The sequence below is a fragment of the Mercenaria mercenaria genome, chromosome 19 (assembly GCF_021730395.1).
Source record: "Mercenaria mercenaria strain notata chromosome 19, MADL_Memer_1, whole genome shotgun sequence".
Taxonomy (NCBI): domain Eukaryota; kingdom Metazoa; phylum Mollusca; class Bivalvia; order Venerida; family Veneridae; genus Mercenaria; species Mercenaria mercenaria.
Window position 1 is genome coordinate 32,701,337 of NC_069379.1, and position 17,503 is coordinate 32,718,839.

Genomic DNA, 17,503 nt, shown 5'->3' on the forward strand with positions numbered 1-17,503 from the left:
AGAAAAAAACCTTGTATAATATTTCTTTGATCTTGGTTTGTTAATGGCCGGCTGATTTAACATATATGCCCCAAGCCCCCCCCCCCCCCCCCCCCATTCCCGTCTGAAAATGATTCCTACGTGCCTCTGGCTCAAGTTACTTAACAGATAGGTATATGTCGCCATAAATCTTTCCAATCGCATGGGACCCAAAATATGGACTCTAAGCCAATACACTATAAACGATTAGACTGTTGACTGATGAACTATGTAATCTGTATACCTACCGATAATTTAGTACTCTCATATGATAAACATATTTTCCCATCAGATTTTTCAAATATCTTGGCAACAGTGACGATACTCCAGACTTCTACAATCAAAGTTCAACCGTGTCATAGTAATAGTTTCAACTTCTTCACACTATATATGATATTTGATATCAAGAAAATTCGATTTGGAACCAAATGTTATAATATTTGAGATAGAAGCTATATTCCAAACTTTCTGGTCGGTTTCGACATTTCCTTCTCAGGTAACTGTGTTCAAAGACGTTCTACATGGTTTCAAAGAAATACTAAATATATAGTCATTTGATAACAACAAGTTGAGGCTATTAAATTCATTCATTAAAAGATCAAAGGTTAATATACGCCCCCCCCCCCCCCACCACAACACACACACAAATTCACGTGCCTTGGTGCGATGCCAGAGTTTTCTATCAGTTATGGTCATATGATTTATTTTATAAATTTAATAAAGAACAAGAGTGTCAGACTGTCATAAAATACGCCCGTCGGATGAAAGTGCGGACAAGGCTAAATTCGCAGTTTTTCGAGTAATTAAAGGGTAATAATCCAAGAGTGCCTGGGGTGAAAAGTTGGTTATCGAACTTGACCGAGATATCATGCCCACAAAAATTATCAGCAAGTTTGGTTAAGATAGGATTAACACTCTTCAGCTTAGGGAGCCGTAAAAAAGACTTATCAATTACGCAAAGTGTGACAAAATGCTCAGGTTAGTGAGATCGATCTAATCTGGACTATGTGCATGCGTTTATGTAATCATGTTGGTTTTCACATATTCGTAAAGGATCACCAAATGACCGTTCCTGTAAAATTATTTTAACATCTGACCAACAGTTTCAGTAGAGATGGTGTATATTATAAAGCGCAACGACCCGTTAAAATGATTTCATCTGGAGACAAGGAATCGGTAAAACCGAATGATTCTCCCCGATGCATGTGCTTCTCCAAAATATGGGAATAACATATTAGAAACAAAAACAAAAGAAAAAAGGGGAGGGGGAATAATGCTCTAGATAAGCCTTATTTTTATGATAAAGGCAGATAATTAAAGAACTAGTAAAGAAAAGTTTTGGTTCTTTAATACTGCACTTCTTATCAATGGCTTCTATCATTTTGTGAAGTTTGAATGAAATTCCATTAAAACTTTTCAAGTAATGCTCCAGACAAGCCTTGTCTTGTATATTAAAGCTATATAATTAAAACATATAAACTCTTTATAATTCTTTGACATAGCACTTTGTCGCAATGGCTTCTATGTTTATGTGAAGTTTCAATCAGGTGTCAATAATACTTTTCAAGTTATACTTCGGACAAGCCTTATTGTGTATAATAGAGGGTGATAATTCAAAATCAATATTGAGTAGAATTATGATTCTTTGACACTGCACTTTGTCTCAAGGGCCTCTAGGACGGTATGACGGAAGGACGGACAAAGCGGCAAGTACATGCTCGCTCTTCGAGGAACATAAAGATTATACCCTGTTAAATTGTCACATGAGCGAATCTGATTAAAGGGTGGATATAAAAAAGGAAATACCTTAAGCTTTACAGCAACTTTGGTCATTCGAATGATCAGCTTCATTTCCTGGAATTGCTGGCATTCACTAAAACAATCTACCATCCTCTTTTGATGTTCACATGCTAAGTTGATCAAATGTCGAATCTAATATGTAAATATTAAACACCTTTAATGTAGTTATTTATATGGATAAAAATGCATTTGGCAATTACAGTACAATGTATTTCACCTACAAATCGGACGATTTTATGACACTGGTGAGCCCGCTGGCAAACTACTTTTTTAAAGTGTTACCTGTTGTGCAGTATATTGGTGACTTGAAACGACTTTTTTGTAAGCATCTTGAAGACAGCTTATCAGTTTGTCTTGAGCACTAGTTATTTCAAAAGGATCTAAGAGCACTTCCTCATCTTTCAGCTGTAAAGTCAAACACATTTTCACACGTTAAGGTATTTAAAAGTGTATTGTTTCATGCTACTTAAAGGTCGCAAAATGAAAAAAAAATGACCATACATAAATCAAGTTCATCGCTTTCTGGCGACAACGCTTGTCTGATTTACAGCTACAGCGATTATGGTTGCTACGAAACGTGAAACGTAATAAACCCCGCCCCCACACAACCCTAAAATATCGATCACATAATTGAATAGAGAGATACATTCATTTGTTTTGAGTCCTGTCTTGCTTACTTTCTTTTCCCATAATGATAAACAGATGTTCAAGGCTGTTTTTCGTGTAATTTTTACAAAAATGCACCTTTTCCACTATTAACCAAGGCAATACGAATATGTTACCTTTTGATCTCAAATATATGTCATGACACGTTGTATTATGACATGTTATACTTTTGTTTTGTGTTACAAATATTAACCCGTATAACCCTGGCAAGAAGACACAGTGAAGCAGAATAATTCGCACAAACTTAAAAGCTCATCCTTACAGGTTTATTTGAGATATCTAACAAGATACAAGGAGCTATAATCGTTGCCTATTTACTCATTCTAAGGTAATAACTCACCATGTGTACGGTCTTAATGCTAAAATTTAATTTAAAAATTAAGATGACAATGAACGTCATCATATCATCATTCTACCTATACTGGCCTAGTTCTTCCTCCACATGAATATCATGACAATCATTCTAATAATCGCAGATCTACTACATGAAAGCTGGACATTTCACATCCCTTTCGAGATTTTGTATTTCTACAGTTTTTTTTTCTGCAAACTGTTTTAAACATTTGTTATTCAGTGGTTTTTGTTTCATTATATCAAATCGTTTTTAAGTACAGCTAAATGAATGCTTGTGGCTTTCACTGCAGAAACAAAATGTGGTTTTAACTTAATCAGATGCATTAAGTTCTGTGCATACTGTAACATTCTCAAATCTAACATTTATTCACACACGCTCATACGTAAGCACGAACACCTACTGAAACCAAACACACACAGTAGAATAACAGAAAAAGACTGAACCTTGCAGTAGGGTATATACAAGGTTTTATTGCATTTTCTGTCATTTAGGATATATTGATAAAAAACTGTTAGCTGAGATCTTGTCATCATTGGTTTTTATCAGAGAGTTTTGAACCCCGTCTAAAGGTAGTAATATTCATTAAGAAATAACAAAATGAACACCTTCTTTACCTTATCTTGTGTAAATATGTTCTAAACAAAAATTTAACATAACTATCAAATTTCGAAGATTCAGCTGATTATAAAAGTATAATGAATGTATGGTTATATTTCCTTAGAACTCTTTATATGATGATAAATGACCTTTCATATAAAGGCAATCTGACTAAAGTACTGGACCGTCTAAACGAAGATCTGAGAATGGCCCATTCACATTCGTCTTCAGTATATTTTGGATTTTCAATATTTCTACTTTTATTTTCGCTAAATCAGACGACTCGTTCGAATGTGAAAGAGTATGAAAAAATTGCAGTCAGTCCAGGGCTCGAACTCGGGACCCCTCGCTTACAGAGCAAGTGTCCTACCGATTGAGCTAACCGGCTATCTGACATCTTACGGCATAAGACATGTAGATATCAAAACCAAGGCTTTTTTCATCTTTCAGAATGTTGTAAGTTAGCTTTTGATTGGCTAGCGGAAGGGTCGTCAGAACGAGGCTATCAATAGCTCGTGTTCAGATCCTAAGCGTAGCGTAGTAGGAGATGTACTTTAGTCAGATTGATATAAAGGAACCTTTAGAATTTATATCAAGATAGTTTCAAAATAATTTCACTTGCAATACTTTAATTCTAACGACGTTTTTCTGAGACAGAATGTGTCAGTCATAATGTAATAGAAAATATGAATGTTTTTAAGTTTAAAACTACTGTGTATGCGCTTTTATAGATAGGATTTTTTTTCTATATATATTTACATGAGACTTTTCTTTTTCACTTAAGTATTTACTTAAGTCAATATAATCGAGAGTAATGTCCTTTACAAATGCTACATACGTACCGGAAGTTTTATATTTAACCTTTATATAGATAGGTTTTTTTTTTTATAATTTGCATACTATTAAGTCTGAAAACATGAATAGTATTGTGAATTAAAACGACTTAAAAAGACTAATTTTATTAATGCAAAATAAACATGAATAATAATAAATGGCAGGAAACTGGTAAAATACTTCCATGATATAATTTCTATTACAGTTTAAATGTACGATGCTGAGTTGAAATTTTTATTCATTGCTAAGATGTCGTCTTCTGTTAATTTGTGAATAAAGGTAATGTCAACATGTTACTCCTTTGTAGCAGGGGAATGTATGGAACTGAATGGATTAAAATGATAAGACATAAGTAAAGATCAAAGGTATGTTAAATTATCATCATACACAATGTGCACAATATTCACTTCGTGTTGTGCCCTCCTAGTACGTTTGCACATGAAATTATCATATTCAAATGATACAAATGAAATTAACAAAATCTTATCATTATCCACATATCATTGATAATTATATGTGTATCTTACATGCAGAAACTGTCAACATGCAATTCATAATTCAGTGTTATTTTCTGAGAAATGTTTCTATGATAAAACTCTATTAAAAATCAATCACATGTGATACTCGGAAATAATCATAACTGATAACATTATGAAAGCGCAAGTATGGTGACAGTAAATAAAAGTTATCATTTGAGGTCCCATTGAGTATCCAGAGTTGGTTGTCTTATTTATAGTACGGATGTAACAGGTCAAATCATGTGTATACATATTTAAACAATTTTAGTTTCCTTATTACTCACACATTCAAATTGTACTTCTCTATTCGCAATTTATTTTTATTTTTTTTACTGCTGCTACTGCTGTACATATCTGATTGTGACACATTTATTAATTGTTTTTCTTTTCTGTGAGTAATTTTGCTTCAAGTGTTTGTTATTTCTACGAAAATGATACTGCAAATAACTACAGCAACTTTATTAGTTACTAAGCAATCACCTGAAATACAATATGAAAAATACGCAATCATATGGTTTTTATGGCAGCCATTTTAGAATTTATAAATAGAAAAAATGCCCAAGGATCTCGCGAAAGTCATGAGTTGCTATGTATGCTCACTCTAATGAACAGCAAAAAGCACTAGAACCTTTAATATATCCCATTTCAAAGTTTTTTTATTATTCTTTTCAAGCAAAACAGCATAAAATTTGACGATGGCGGCCATTTTGAATTTCTTGAATAAAACAAAATCCAAAAGATGACAAGATATCATCCGGTGGATTCGCATTTAATTAAGTGTAAAGTACAGTACACTGAAAAGTTCTACTGGACTATCAGTTAACTGTAAAAAAATCAAAGAAAATATTGCATTCCTCATCTTATTTTTGGTATGCAAATCGTATTTAATCCCCATTATGGAATAAAAATAAATTAAACTTATTCTGATTTATTTTCATTGGGTTTCACATCATACCGACGTAATTAAAGATCAAATGGCGACATTCTATGTTTTCATGATTGAAGAAGACCAGATATTATTTAATTGCTCTTTCAGACATTATTTTATTATATTATACAGTCTTGAAAATAGGATCAGATAAGTTTTAAAGTACTTTTCCTATATAACTCATATAATAATTAAGCGGGTGACCACGGGCGGGGCCTCTTTAAACCACATGGGGCATAATTTGAACAATTTTGGTAGAGTACTACTAGGCAATGGATCATACCAAGTATCAAAAGCCTATTTCGTGTGGTTTCAGACAAGAAGATTTTTAAAGATTTTTCCTATATAAGTCTATATAACACATGGGACCCCAAGGCAGTTCCTTTTTTCACACCAGGGATACAATTTGAACAATTTTGGTTGAGGACCAATATACAATGGGTACAAACAAATTATCAAAGGCTTATGTCATGGGTTTCAGACAATTTTAAGATTTTTTCCTATATAACTCTATGTAAAACTGGGACCCGGGGCGGGGCCAAATTTAACCCTGGGGTATAATTTAAAATTCGAGGTAGGACCGCTAGATGATGCTACATACCAAATATCAAAGCCCTAGGCCTTGTGGTTTTGTACAAGAAGATTTTCAAAGTTTTCCCTATATAAGTCTATATCAACTATGTGACCCCCGAGGCCGGGCCATATTTGACCATAGAGAGATAATTTGAACAATTTTGGTAAAGGGCCACTAGATGATGCTACACATCAGATATCAAAGCCCTAGGTCCTGTGGTTTTGGACAGTAAGATTTTTAAAGTTTTTCCTTTCGATTGCCATGGAAACCAGAGTTCTGCATGGAATTCAATTCTTTGAACAATTTGAAAGGGGGCCATCCAAGGATCATTCCTGTGAAGTTTGTTGTAATTCTGCCCAGTGGTTTTCAAAAAGAAGATTTTTTTTAGAAATTGTTGACGGACGACGCACGACGGACGACGGACATCAAGCGGTCACAATAGCTTTTCTTGTCACTTCGTGACATGTGAGCTGATATGTAGACAAAAATGATCGAGCATGTTTTTGACGAAGTCATAATAATTTCAATAATTCTGCAAGAGTGTCAGCAAAGAAACTTTTGTTTGAAAACACTTCAAAAATAGGGTCAAACCTTTCTGACGAAAAAAAAGTGGTCTCCTTGTCTTTGGTACACGTGTTTTCACAAATAATACCAATTTGGGCAATCATAGTCGAGACTCAACAATTTGAAATAAAACTAAACCTGAAATTGACGTTGACTTGAGTATTTTCTTTTTTTAGCTCTTAAATTGTTTCATTAGAATGTTAATTCCATTACTAGTATGTGAAAGTTTAATTCAGATTATTTAGCTGTAAGAAAACCTACCTTTTTCTCAAATACATGTTCACCAACTGCCGTCTCTTTTAAGGCTAATGGTAAAAGTTCCAATGAAAGTAGAAATTCCTCTCCTGATGTTACAATGCTGGCGATAAACTGCAAATCTTTAATGGTAATATCACCATCAACCTTATAAATACGAAAGTAATGTATCAACTTCATGTTCTTTGATCTCGGCTTATATTCAAATATACATTTAAAATATTGTACACAACAGTACATATGTAATCTTTTTTTATAATATCTACCATCCGTATATGTTAGTTTAAACAAAGTCACAAGCATGCCTGATTAAAAACAAAATATTTGTAAAAATTAAGCAACATTTAGTATTAAAGTATATAAAGAATAGTTGTTTGCACCCTCAGTTTTGGCCACGCCTGTTATATATCTCTTACATATTTGTTCAATTCCTTTTTACCATTTGATAAGAATTGTTAATGATGAATTCATGTTTATTTCAAAACTGATGTACGTATTATAAATATACGTTAATATGGGTTTACCACCGTAAACACAGCTTTATGTTTAAGGTATGGCGGACTACCAAATATGAGATTTTGATAGTGCTATTTAGCTGGAAAAAATGAATGATTTTAATATATTTTTGTAAGATAAATATTTTCTTTCATCTTAAAGGTTGTTCACATTGATAACTGAGATGCTGTTCTACTTATTAATAACATCTTGTAAAAATGATTAAAATACGCGATTTACTTGCCAAACTGTATCATTTCAGGTATATGAAGCAGGTTGGGTATTGCAATATTTATTGGTACAGCTTCAAGTGCCTATGCTAGTACCTTCTTAAACTGAGTGCCCTTCGAGGAAACTACTAGTTTCATTTCCACGTCAACAACTTAGATAACCGAGGCGTTTGTGATATAATCAGAAACTAACGTAGTTTTGGATCATCCTTTCATGTTAATATTAAAAACGAAAAAGTTATATTACCAATGGCTTAAACTGCTTGCATTGTTGCTCCATTTGATTACGCTGAAATTAAGAATTTCAAATATGAACAGCGAAATTTATAATTAGCGAAGTGTAATAAGTTAAGCAAAATGAATTCATTTACTTTTTGATGCAAATATTCCAATAATCTTATTATGTCTTACGAAACGCATATATCTCATTTTTTAAAATAAAACAGTCTTGATTTTGCATTAATGCCTTCTAGAACTGACTGTAATGCTAACAGTATATGGAGGCGAAATGCCTTTTACCTGTCATACTCAAGCACACACACTCGATCAAGTCATGCTCCTTGAAATTTCACATCGCATGTACACGCCTGAATAAACAACAGAGCTACCTCTGTCATATGTATTCGGTAAATCGTTCAGTCGCAACTTCCGAGTACATGTTTGAGAATAACCGCCAACAATGGTGTGTGTCATTATTTAATATGGTAAAAGTATGATAAAGTCTAAGGCAATAAACTACTTACACTGGATTGTAAAACACCTCGTTCAGTTTCGAGATATTTTATTTTCTCTTTCAGTTTGTTTACTTCCGATATACGTTCCTGGATAATAAAATATCTCAACCATATTAACATATAAAAGTGAGGTAAAGTGTAGATAGAACACTACAATTATACAGGTACTGAATAGGCTTTAACGAAACTTGTAATAGTCATGAAAACGGATTCTCCATTATATAATAAAATGAAATAGATAGGCCAGCAGTTTTCTAATTTTATTTTGTCTTTAGAAGTAAATGAAGTTGAAATTTTATAAATAATCTCATGGAATGCCATTAAATCGTAGTACGAATTTTGTTTCAGCATGTCCAGGCTTCACTCTTCGTTTTCAGGATTATTGATGTTGCGTCATTACTTCCGGTTTATCAACCTTCCAGGACTACCTTAATAAAGTGAACTAATCATTAGCAAAACCGTACTCTGGCAGTTATACGTCGTACGACATAATCTCAATCGGACTACGCCCTCATGAAATTATTACTTTTGCCATTGTGTATAGATAGTGTTTAATATAAATTATGTCTTAAATAAGATGCACAATATTGATTTTACATCTCGGTCATGTTCGATATCCTTTATTGTCTCCTTCAGTCTGTCAACTTCTGCCTGCAGTTCCGTAATTTCATCAGAGTCTTCTTCTGTTACACTTTCCTGTATGACATGTAACGTATTCACAATAACCTACCACACCTACTTACAACAAAATTAGAACGAACCAATAGAGCCATTGATTAAACAACGTTTTGTTTTTAAAAAACACTTTTTAAAAGTACAGAAATATTACTTTAAACTTTCCAGATAAATACTAAACAAACTGGAATTTAGAGAGAGTATGATAGATTATGGAGCCTACACATCATAGAAACTGTCAAAAGATAAGATTAAAAAGCAGGCACCATATCCAATTGGAGGATGAGCTATCAAAGCGGGAGTATTGAAACAATCCAAGCCGAAATGTTCAAGCTGAAAAACTAATTAGTACCATTAACACAACATAATCTGTCGTTTTCAACGACCTGACAATTTTAAAATTAAACAGCTTTGACTGATGTCATGACCTTAGAAATCCTGATATATACTCAACAAACGAAACTGAAAGACAAGTGAAGTCTAACTAGATAGTGAGTTCAAACCTCGAAAAGGTTACAAGAATACCCACTCTTATAGCACCAGGGTAGTGTCATAAAAAGTTCAAGAACAGTTAAGAGTAGTATGAGTTTCAATATTAAATTCAAATTATGTTAAATAAATTGAGCTAATGAAGATAATACAACAAAACTGTTGGTTTCTAATTTGTTTTTGCTCGATTGTGATGGAAGCCTCAAGCTTATTGGAACGACTCTCGAGTACGCTTCCTGGAAAACCAGAAATGGTATCATATGAGTAGTCTTGGCCGTGACGCCAGCGTGACTTGAACCCACGAGCCCTGGATTGCGCGGCCGATACCACCGCATCCATTATAATAATAAAAGTGTTTGCGAAATTATGAAATATACTGGAAACATAGTCAAACATGAAATTCAACCGACTGGATAGAATAATTAGACAATTGATGTGCTCTAAGTAAGAAATATCTTAATAAACCCACCAGAATACCAATTGTCGTCTTATATACCTTAACCACACTTACATTGACTTTGAGCAATAAGTTCTCTGTTTCTTGCAGAAGGTCTTGCATTGATTGGTTCTCTTCTAAAGACAAGTCTAGTTTCAAAGCAGCAACTTTGTCCTCAAGACACTTCCTCACCAGCAGTTTGTACTCGAATGAATGATATTCGTCTTGTAAGTGTTTTTCTTTCAGCTGTTTGAAATAATTATATATATAAATATTGTAAATGTAAGTATTTACATAATATGAAAAAACTTATGACATTCAAATTTCATATCGAAATAAGTCAGTGCTACTTAAATTATAAAAGTAAAAGACACTGTGTGTAATCAGCATATCACTTCCAGTAAGAATTATACACAGTTAATGGAGCAACCAAAGAACAGATGCTTTAAAAAGATATTTTAAACTGAATGCTTCATATACACCATATGGGTATATTATAACAAATGCGTTGTCATAAGTAAGTCCGTCCGTATCAAAATAAATGGCCGAAAACGGAGATAGGGGAGGGGGAATGGGGTGCGAGGAGGCGGGGTTCATACAAGGTACCTAAGCAAGATATAACAAATGAAACGTAAAGAACATAGAGCATGTTGACAATAATAGTGTTTTGTGTAACAATTTTATCCGATGATGGCTTCTATTTTCTAAGACTTAATGTATTCCATACCTGAATAGAACACAAGCCTTCGGAAAACGACCTGAGTATATCTCCAGTAAATTGAAACTTGAACTTTGTCACTCATTCCTAAAATCAATTACATATTGACCAGAAGATACCATCCTATATGACAGTTAGAGGCTTCAACCTTCTTCAGTTATTAATCAGAAACTGTTTTCAGCCCGATGAGTTTGTGGTTTTGGTTTTTATTTTTGTTGAGTTTAACGTGGACAGAATTATATCTCATATGGCGACTTTCCAGGTTTAATTGTTGAGGAAGACCCAGGTGCCCCTCCGTGCACGGTTGACCGTAGAATTTTGATGTCCGAAAATAAAATTCGTCTGCCGGTCAAATCCTCAATTCTTTTAAATTGAAATTTTGCGGCCGTTACACAATCTTTGTTCAGTTTCCCTTTATCGAAAAGCATTCTAAGTATCAAAGTCACGGTATAGCTATGTTTCGATCCCATGTTCTTTTCCCAGAACATTATGGGTCTTTTACCGGCCATAGACAATCAGCGTTTGAACGACCGTGAGCTATATTTGTCTACATCATTGTGACACCGACATTGACATACTGATCCAAGGTGACCATGGGTAAGCATTCTATTTATTCTAGCTACCTTAAGGCTTTATGCCGTTTTTCTTTATTCTAAACTATTCGAATCTTATGAACGACCGACAGCAAAACAATATAAGTATCCCCTCTTCTTTGAAGGAGCAGTATAATGGAACTGTATTGAAGTTGCTGATAACCCTGCGGTTTATATGCGATTTCGACCAGCAAACCTCACTCTTATTTCGAATTCATCTTGCAAACGAGACAGTGTAATTACAATGACTTCCGACTAAAATAGGTCTAAACTATACGTCCAATTAAATATAAAGATAATAAGATAAATTCGAGATATCGGTACAACACAAAGTACTCAACAATTTATTATCTAGAGTAAAGGCACAACGGGTGTATGTATTAAGATCAATCGATTGTTTTGAATAAAACCTGGCTGAGTCCGCCCTTTGCACGTTACCAGAGCACGAATTTACTCGCTGTATGAGTTGAAATACGTTCTTATAACTATATGATAATTTACCTGTTGAATATCACCCACAATGTCTTTACATATAGAAAATCTCGAATCATCGAATTTTGAAAGCAAATTCACCATATTTTCTAACACGATGGTCATTCTCATTTCTGGAATTTGATTTTCAGTTGAATGGAAGAGTTCTTCTCTGTCTTGGCAAACCTGAATGCATAAGAAACAAAAAAACAACATGTTAATCACATTGACATCGTCCTAATCATAAAATAGCCTGACATCGTACAAAGTGACAAAAATAAAGTAAAGATTGCACAGTTTGGTAAACATATTTTTGCCTGTTAATTTGGCATTTTGCAACCAAAACTAATACCGAAAAATAAGAAAAGTTGCAGCAAAGAGTGCTTAGATAACTTTTGGCGCATTTAGCTCTACTACATGTAATAATCAAAGATAATATATATACTACAATTTAAAAAAGAGGTATTTCACCACCATATATACATGAGCTTGAATTAATTTTGAAATATTATCTGTACAAACAAGCAAGCACTGTAAAAATTATTTCAAGCATGAGGCTAACAGGGAGTAGAACAGTCTCCAAAACAAAACAGTACACGTTGATAACTATAAGGAATATTCAATATAATCTGAAAAGTAGATCCCTCGGAAGCACCGAGAACAATGCAAACAGTGAAAATTGCAGACTCGGTTTGATTGAGTCTGTTCATGAGCAGTAATGGAAAATGCAACAATGCCCATGCCCCCTAGACTGTTTCAAACCTAGACGGGTCAATCCTGTAGGTGTTTAATGTATGTTTTTCCTTGTGTTGTATTGTTTATACAATAGAACTTGTCGTGTACGTGTACACATATCTCTTTTTCCTACTTTAATGTGTCTAGTGCCACATCCTATCTCCATTTTTTTTATTTCCTATTAGCGTTAGTGCATATTTCTTTGTTGTATGTCTATATGCTTTAATGCCATGCACCTTGCATAAAAAGTTTAGTTTTCTAGATCCACTAGGAGAATATCTACCTGACCCTTATACGTGTCTGTGGTATTTGCTTGATATATTGTAGTTTAGAATGTATCAAATGGTAAAATTACATCTCGTATAAATTGGTCTGCTTTGCATTCACGTTTGCACATCTGCTTATAGTTTTGTATTGCTTTAAATAGACTTGAAAACATGCATAATTACATGTCATTTTTACACACTTAGCCTCGGATCACATGTGTACCTATCTGTTATGTATATATTGTATTTGTGCACCTATGCACTTTCCAAAGTCACTTAGGTTTAGATATTGAATATCTCTACCACGATGGTAAAAAACAAAACAAAATAAAGACAAATATAAAACAGGAATTGCCACGTACCAAAGACGCCGCCTTCACAAAGCGAAACCCAAAGCACGTAGCCGTGCACACCACTCACAAGCACACACACACAAACTCACACACAGGACAAAACGAACAAATAACGCGCATAGTACTTACAAATGAGCTCTTATAATATTCTTATTTTCTTTTACGTGTTCTTTTTTATATCTTGCATAATAATGTCATTTATCATTTGAAAATAACAACACGACATAATTATGTTATAGTATTTGCGCATGTACTTACATTGTCGTAGCTTTGCAAACAGCCTTCAAAGGCAAACAGTTGGCAATTTCTCATCATTCTTGACAAGTAAGATATATCTAGTCCCTTCAGACCGGCTTTATCTTCGTCGTCTTCAGTAGACAAATACAACTTCGCAATGTCCCAGAAGTATTTGAAACAAGCATCGGACGACGGTATATGAGTCATTTCTTCTGCATCTATGTCTTGTTTGATATGACGAAGATTTGACAACCTTTGTGATAATGTTGCACACACTTCATGAGTACACGATAATTTATGCTCTGTCTTCAAATTATGTATTTCATCAATTTTCAGACACTGCACAAACGTTTCGATTTGGTTTCTTTCTTCCTCTGGCATTTCCGACATGTAGTTTTTCCATTTTATTTCAACAACTTCACATAAAGCCTTCTTTGTTTCATTTTGTGCCAAAACACATTTCGCCCAGTTTTGGAATTCATCATCATAAATCACTTCAAGCAAACTGGAATCTGGAATCAGGCTGACAGAACAGCAGTAAATGAAGTTTTACATATAACCGCATATAAAATTCTCTTATTACAATAAATTTCTTAAGATTTGTACACCCGTTGCACATGAGGAACCTGAGTGATGTTGCATGTCTGCTTTACATTAACAAGAATTTGTAATCAAGTTACCAACGTCCCCCGCCTAGGGACTTTTTTCTATTGCAACTACTGGAAAGAGAACAGTCTCTGCTACCCATATATATGCGTCAAACTTATTTGATGAAGTCTGTATTATGCTGCATAAATAGTATCGGGTGATACTTGCACAGCATTTAATAGAGATAGCTTACTATTCCATTGACAAATGGTATACATTCAAAAATTTCACCCTAAAAACAGATTGTTTCTCTTGTATAAAGAGGGCCTAGGGAAAGTCTCTATAACATCTCTATTTCAAAGATTTTATGCGATTTTATTTTTAAATTGGTAAGGAAAAATAGACTGTGGGTAAGTCTATATAGTATCTGTATTTCAAAAATTTATTAAATTGATAGGAAACATAAATAAAAATATAATAAATTATAGGATGTGCCTAGGTTTGCATTCTACACATATACCAGTGTTTAAAGCTTTGTTATGTATCGATACTAATTACGAAAACATAACTTTATTTTTAAATTAGTGAAAAAACATTCAACCCCCAATTTAAAATCTAATTTACAATGTATATTTTTAACTATTTATATAGATTATTAAATCTCAAAATCCCCAAAAGACTACATATTCAGATTATGAAATTAAAACATTCTACTTTACCTTCTATCTTCCATGTTTACAATAAAACTTGTAATCGCTTGTAGTCACTGTCACTGACACTTAGTCTCCTGGAGAAAAAAAGACAGCAAATAAAAAACCGTGTATGTAACGCTTAAACTTTATGTGTAGATATTCATACTTTAATAATGCAATGATTGCACTTTATTGTATGTTTATTTTATCTATCCACTCGTGAACGTTCATTTGCAACACTTGGCCATACGATATATTACCTTATTGGATGCACGTACTTACAAAAACATGGAAGGTCGGATACTTCGGGTTCAAGCATGCGCAAAACGCATCGGTGTATGGACAATTGTTATCCCTCTGCATATACCGTTCCGAAACGTTGTGAAACTGTTAACAGCATACAAATTCCGCTACATTACTGTTACATACTGATTTATATGTAAAGAACCAATAGGGGAGACTCGTACAAAAACTGGGTAGGTCCAGACAATGATTGGGTTCTTCGGACAGTTGTGTTTTTTATCAAAAATCTGAAGTTTTATTACAATTTTTTTTCACACAAACAAAACCGATAGTATTCTGTTTAACATTGAACTGTACAATACGAAATATATTTGGGCTCGTACCCAGCTGGGAAAACCATATTGGACTCGCCTAGCTATTCGTCCAAAATGGTTTTCTCAGCTGGGCACTCGAGCAAATATATCTCTGTTTTGTACTGAACAATGATAAATAACTATATACTAATTGTACTTTGGATATCTATATTCACGTAACTCGATACGCCTTAAGATCGCTCTAAACTTACAAAAGTGTATACATGTATTTCCACCAAGCGACAACGTAAAAACTATCATAATTTGCTTCCAAAATAGCTTAAATATTAAGAAAGTAATAAAACAAGAGGGCCAAGATGGCCCTATGTCGCTCACATGAGAAACACACTATAACAGTGTAAACATGTTTAACCTAGTGATTTCATGAAAACAAATATTTTGGTCAGTTTTCATTAAGACTGGACTAAAAATGTGGTCTCTTGAGTTTAAACAAGTATTTTCTTAGATATGACCTGTTGACCTAGTTTTTGACCCCAGATGACCCATTTTCGAACTCGGCCTAGATTTCATTAAAACAATCATTCTGATCAATATTCATGAAGATCAATTAAAAATACAGCCTCTATCGCATACACAAGGTTTTTCCTTGATTTGACCTAGTGACCTAGTTTTTGACCCTGAATAACCCATTTTCGAACTAGGCCTAGATTTTATCAAGGTAATCATTCTGTCCAGTATTCATGAAGATCAATTGAAAAATACAGCCTCTATCGCATACACAAGGTTTTTCCTTGATTTGACCTAGTGACCTAGTTTTTGACCCCAGATGACCCATTTTCGAACTAGGCCTAGATTTTATCAAAATAATCATTCTGACCAATATTCATGAAGATCAATTGAAAAATACAGCCTCTGTCGCATACACAATGTTTTTCATTGATTTGACCTAGTGACCTAATTTGTGACCCCAGATGACCCATTTTCAAACTAGGCCTAGATTTCATCAAGATAATCATTCTGACCAATATTCATGAAGATCAATTGAAAAATACAGCCTCTATCGCATACACAAGGTTTTCCTTGATTTGACCTAGTGACCTAGTTTTTGACCCCAGATGACCCATTTTCAAATTCGACCTAGATTTCATCAAGGTTATCATTCTGACCAATATTCATGAAGATCAGTTGAAAAATACAGCCTCTATCGCATACACAAGGTTTTTCCTTGATTTGAACTAGTGACCTAGTTTTTGACTCTAGACGACTCCTTTTCAAACTCGACCTAGATTTTATCAAGGTAATCATTCTGACCAGTATTCATAAAGATCAATTGAAAACTACAGCCTCTATCGCATACACAAGGTTTTTCTTTGATTTGACCTAGTGACCTAGTTTTTGATCCCAGATGACCCATTTTCAAACTCGGCCTAGATTTCTTCAAGGTAATCATTCTGACAAATTTTCATGAAGATCAGTCGAAAAATACAGCCTCTATCGCATACACAAGCTAAATGTTGACGGACGACAGACGACAGACGACGGACGCCGGACATCGAGCGATCAGAAAAACTCACCTGAGCATTGCTCAGGTGAGCTAATAAACAACATGCGTTTCCATATATATGTAATTTTGATTAACGATGCATTCACACGTAAATTCGATACCATATCGACATATTATTTGTATGGCGCCGAGAAAGAGTGCTTTCCGAATGTCAAACATTATACCAAACATGTTTCAGAATCGAAATGATTTAGCCGACTGGTTTTACACTAACATCACACACGGTATCCATTATTTGGCGCGTAGAATAAATCCTTAGACAACTATGCACTCCTATGTTGTTATCGTCCGTATTTCAATACTGTTGAAACATACATGCGCCATGACACAGTACCTATATATTTTATCAACTTATATGCATACAATCCTAATATCGAAGCCTCATGTTTTGATTTAGCTCAGCAATACGCCGCGTGAATAATTCACTCGGGCTACGCCGCCGCGGAAGTTTTCAGCAATCGTATAACCTCATTGTATTATTAGTATGTCAAAATGTTAACACGGTTGTGCTTTATATCATTATATATAAAGTAGTATTATAAATGTAATTGTATAGCAAAA

The 17,503-nt window shown here is 34.0% G+C and overlaps 1 protein-coding gene across 1 annotated transcript in view; it reads right to left on the minus strand.

Annotated features, from left to right (window-relative positions):
* LOC123542840 (uncharacterized) overlaps nucleotides 1-17,503 on the minus strand; it is a 29,244-nt gene that overhangs the window by 11,475 nt on the left and 266 nt on the right. Inside the window, exons 2-12 of the mRNA XM_045328857.2 lie at nucleotides 14,849-14,916; nucleotides 13,563-14,064; nucleotides 11,981-12,136; nucleotides 10,244-10,414; nucleotides 9,166-9,264; nucleotides 8,578-8,655; nucleotides 8,082-8,123; nucleotides 7,116-7,256; nucleotides 2,101-2,223; nucleotides 1,825-1,950; nucleotides 267-352 (exon numbers count right to left, since the gene is read on the minus strand). Coding sequence (XP_045184792.2) covers nucleotides 267-352; nucleotides 1,825-1,950; nucleotides 2,101-2,223; nucleotides 7,116-7,256; nucleotides 8,082-8,123; nucleotides 8,578-8,655; nucleotides 9,166-9,264; nucleotides 10,244-10,414; nucleotides 11,981-12,136; nucleotides 13,563-14,064; nucleotides 14,849-14,862 — 1,538 coding nt within the window. The 5' untranslated portion in view covers nucleotides 14,863-14,916. The remainder of the gene's footprint in view (nucleotides 1-266; nucleotides 353-1,824; nucleotides 1,951-2,100; nucleotides 2,224-7,115; nucleotides 7,257-8,081; nucleotides 8,124-8,577; nucleotides 8,656-9,165; nucleotides 9,265-10,243; nucleotides 10,415-11,980; nucleotides 12,137-13,562; nucleotides 14,065-14,848; nucleotides 14,917-17,503) is intronic.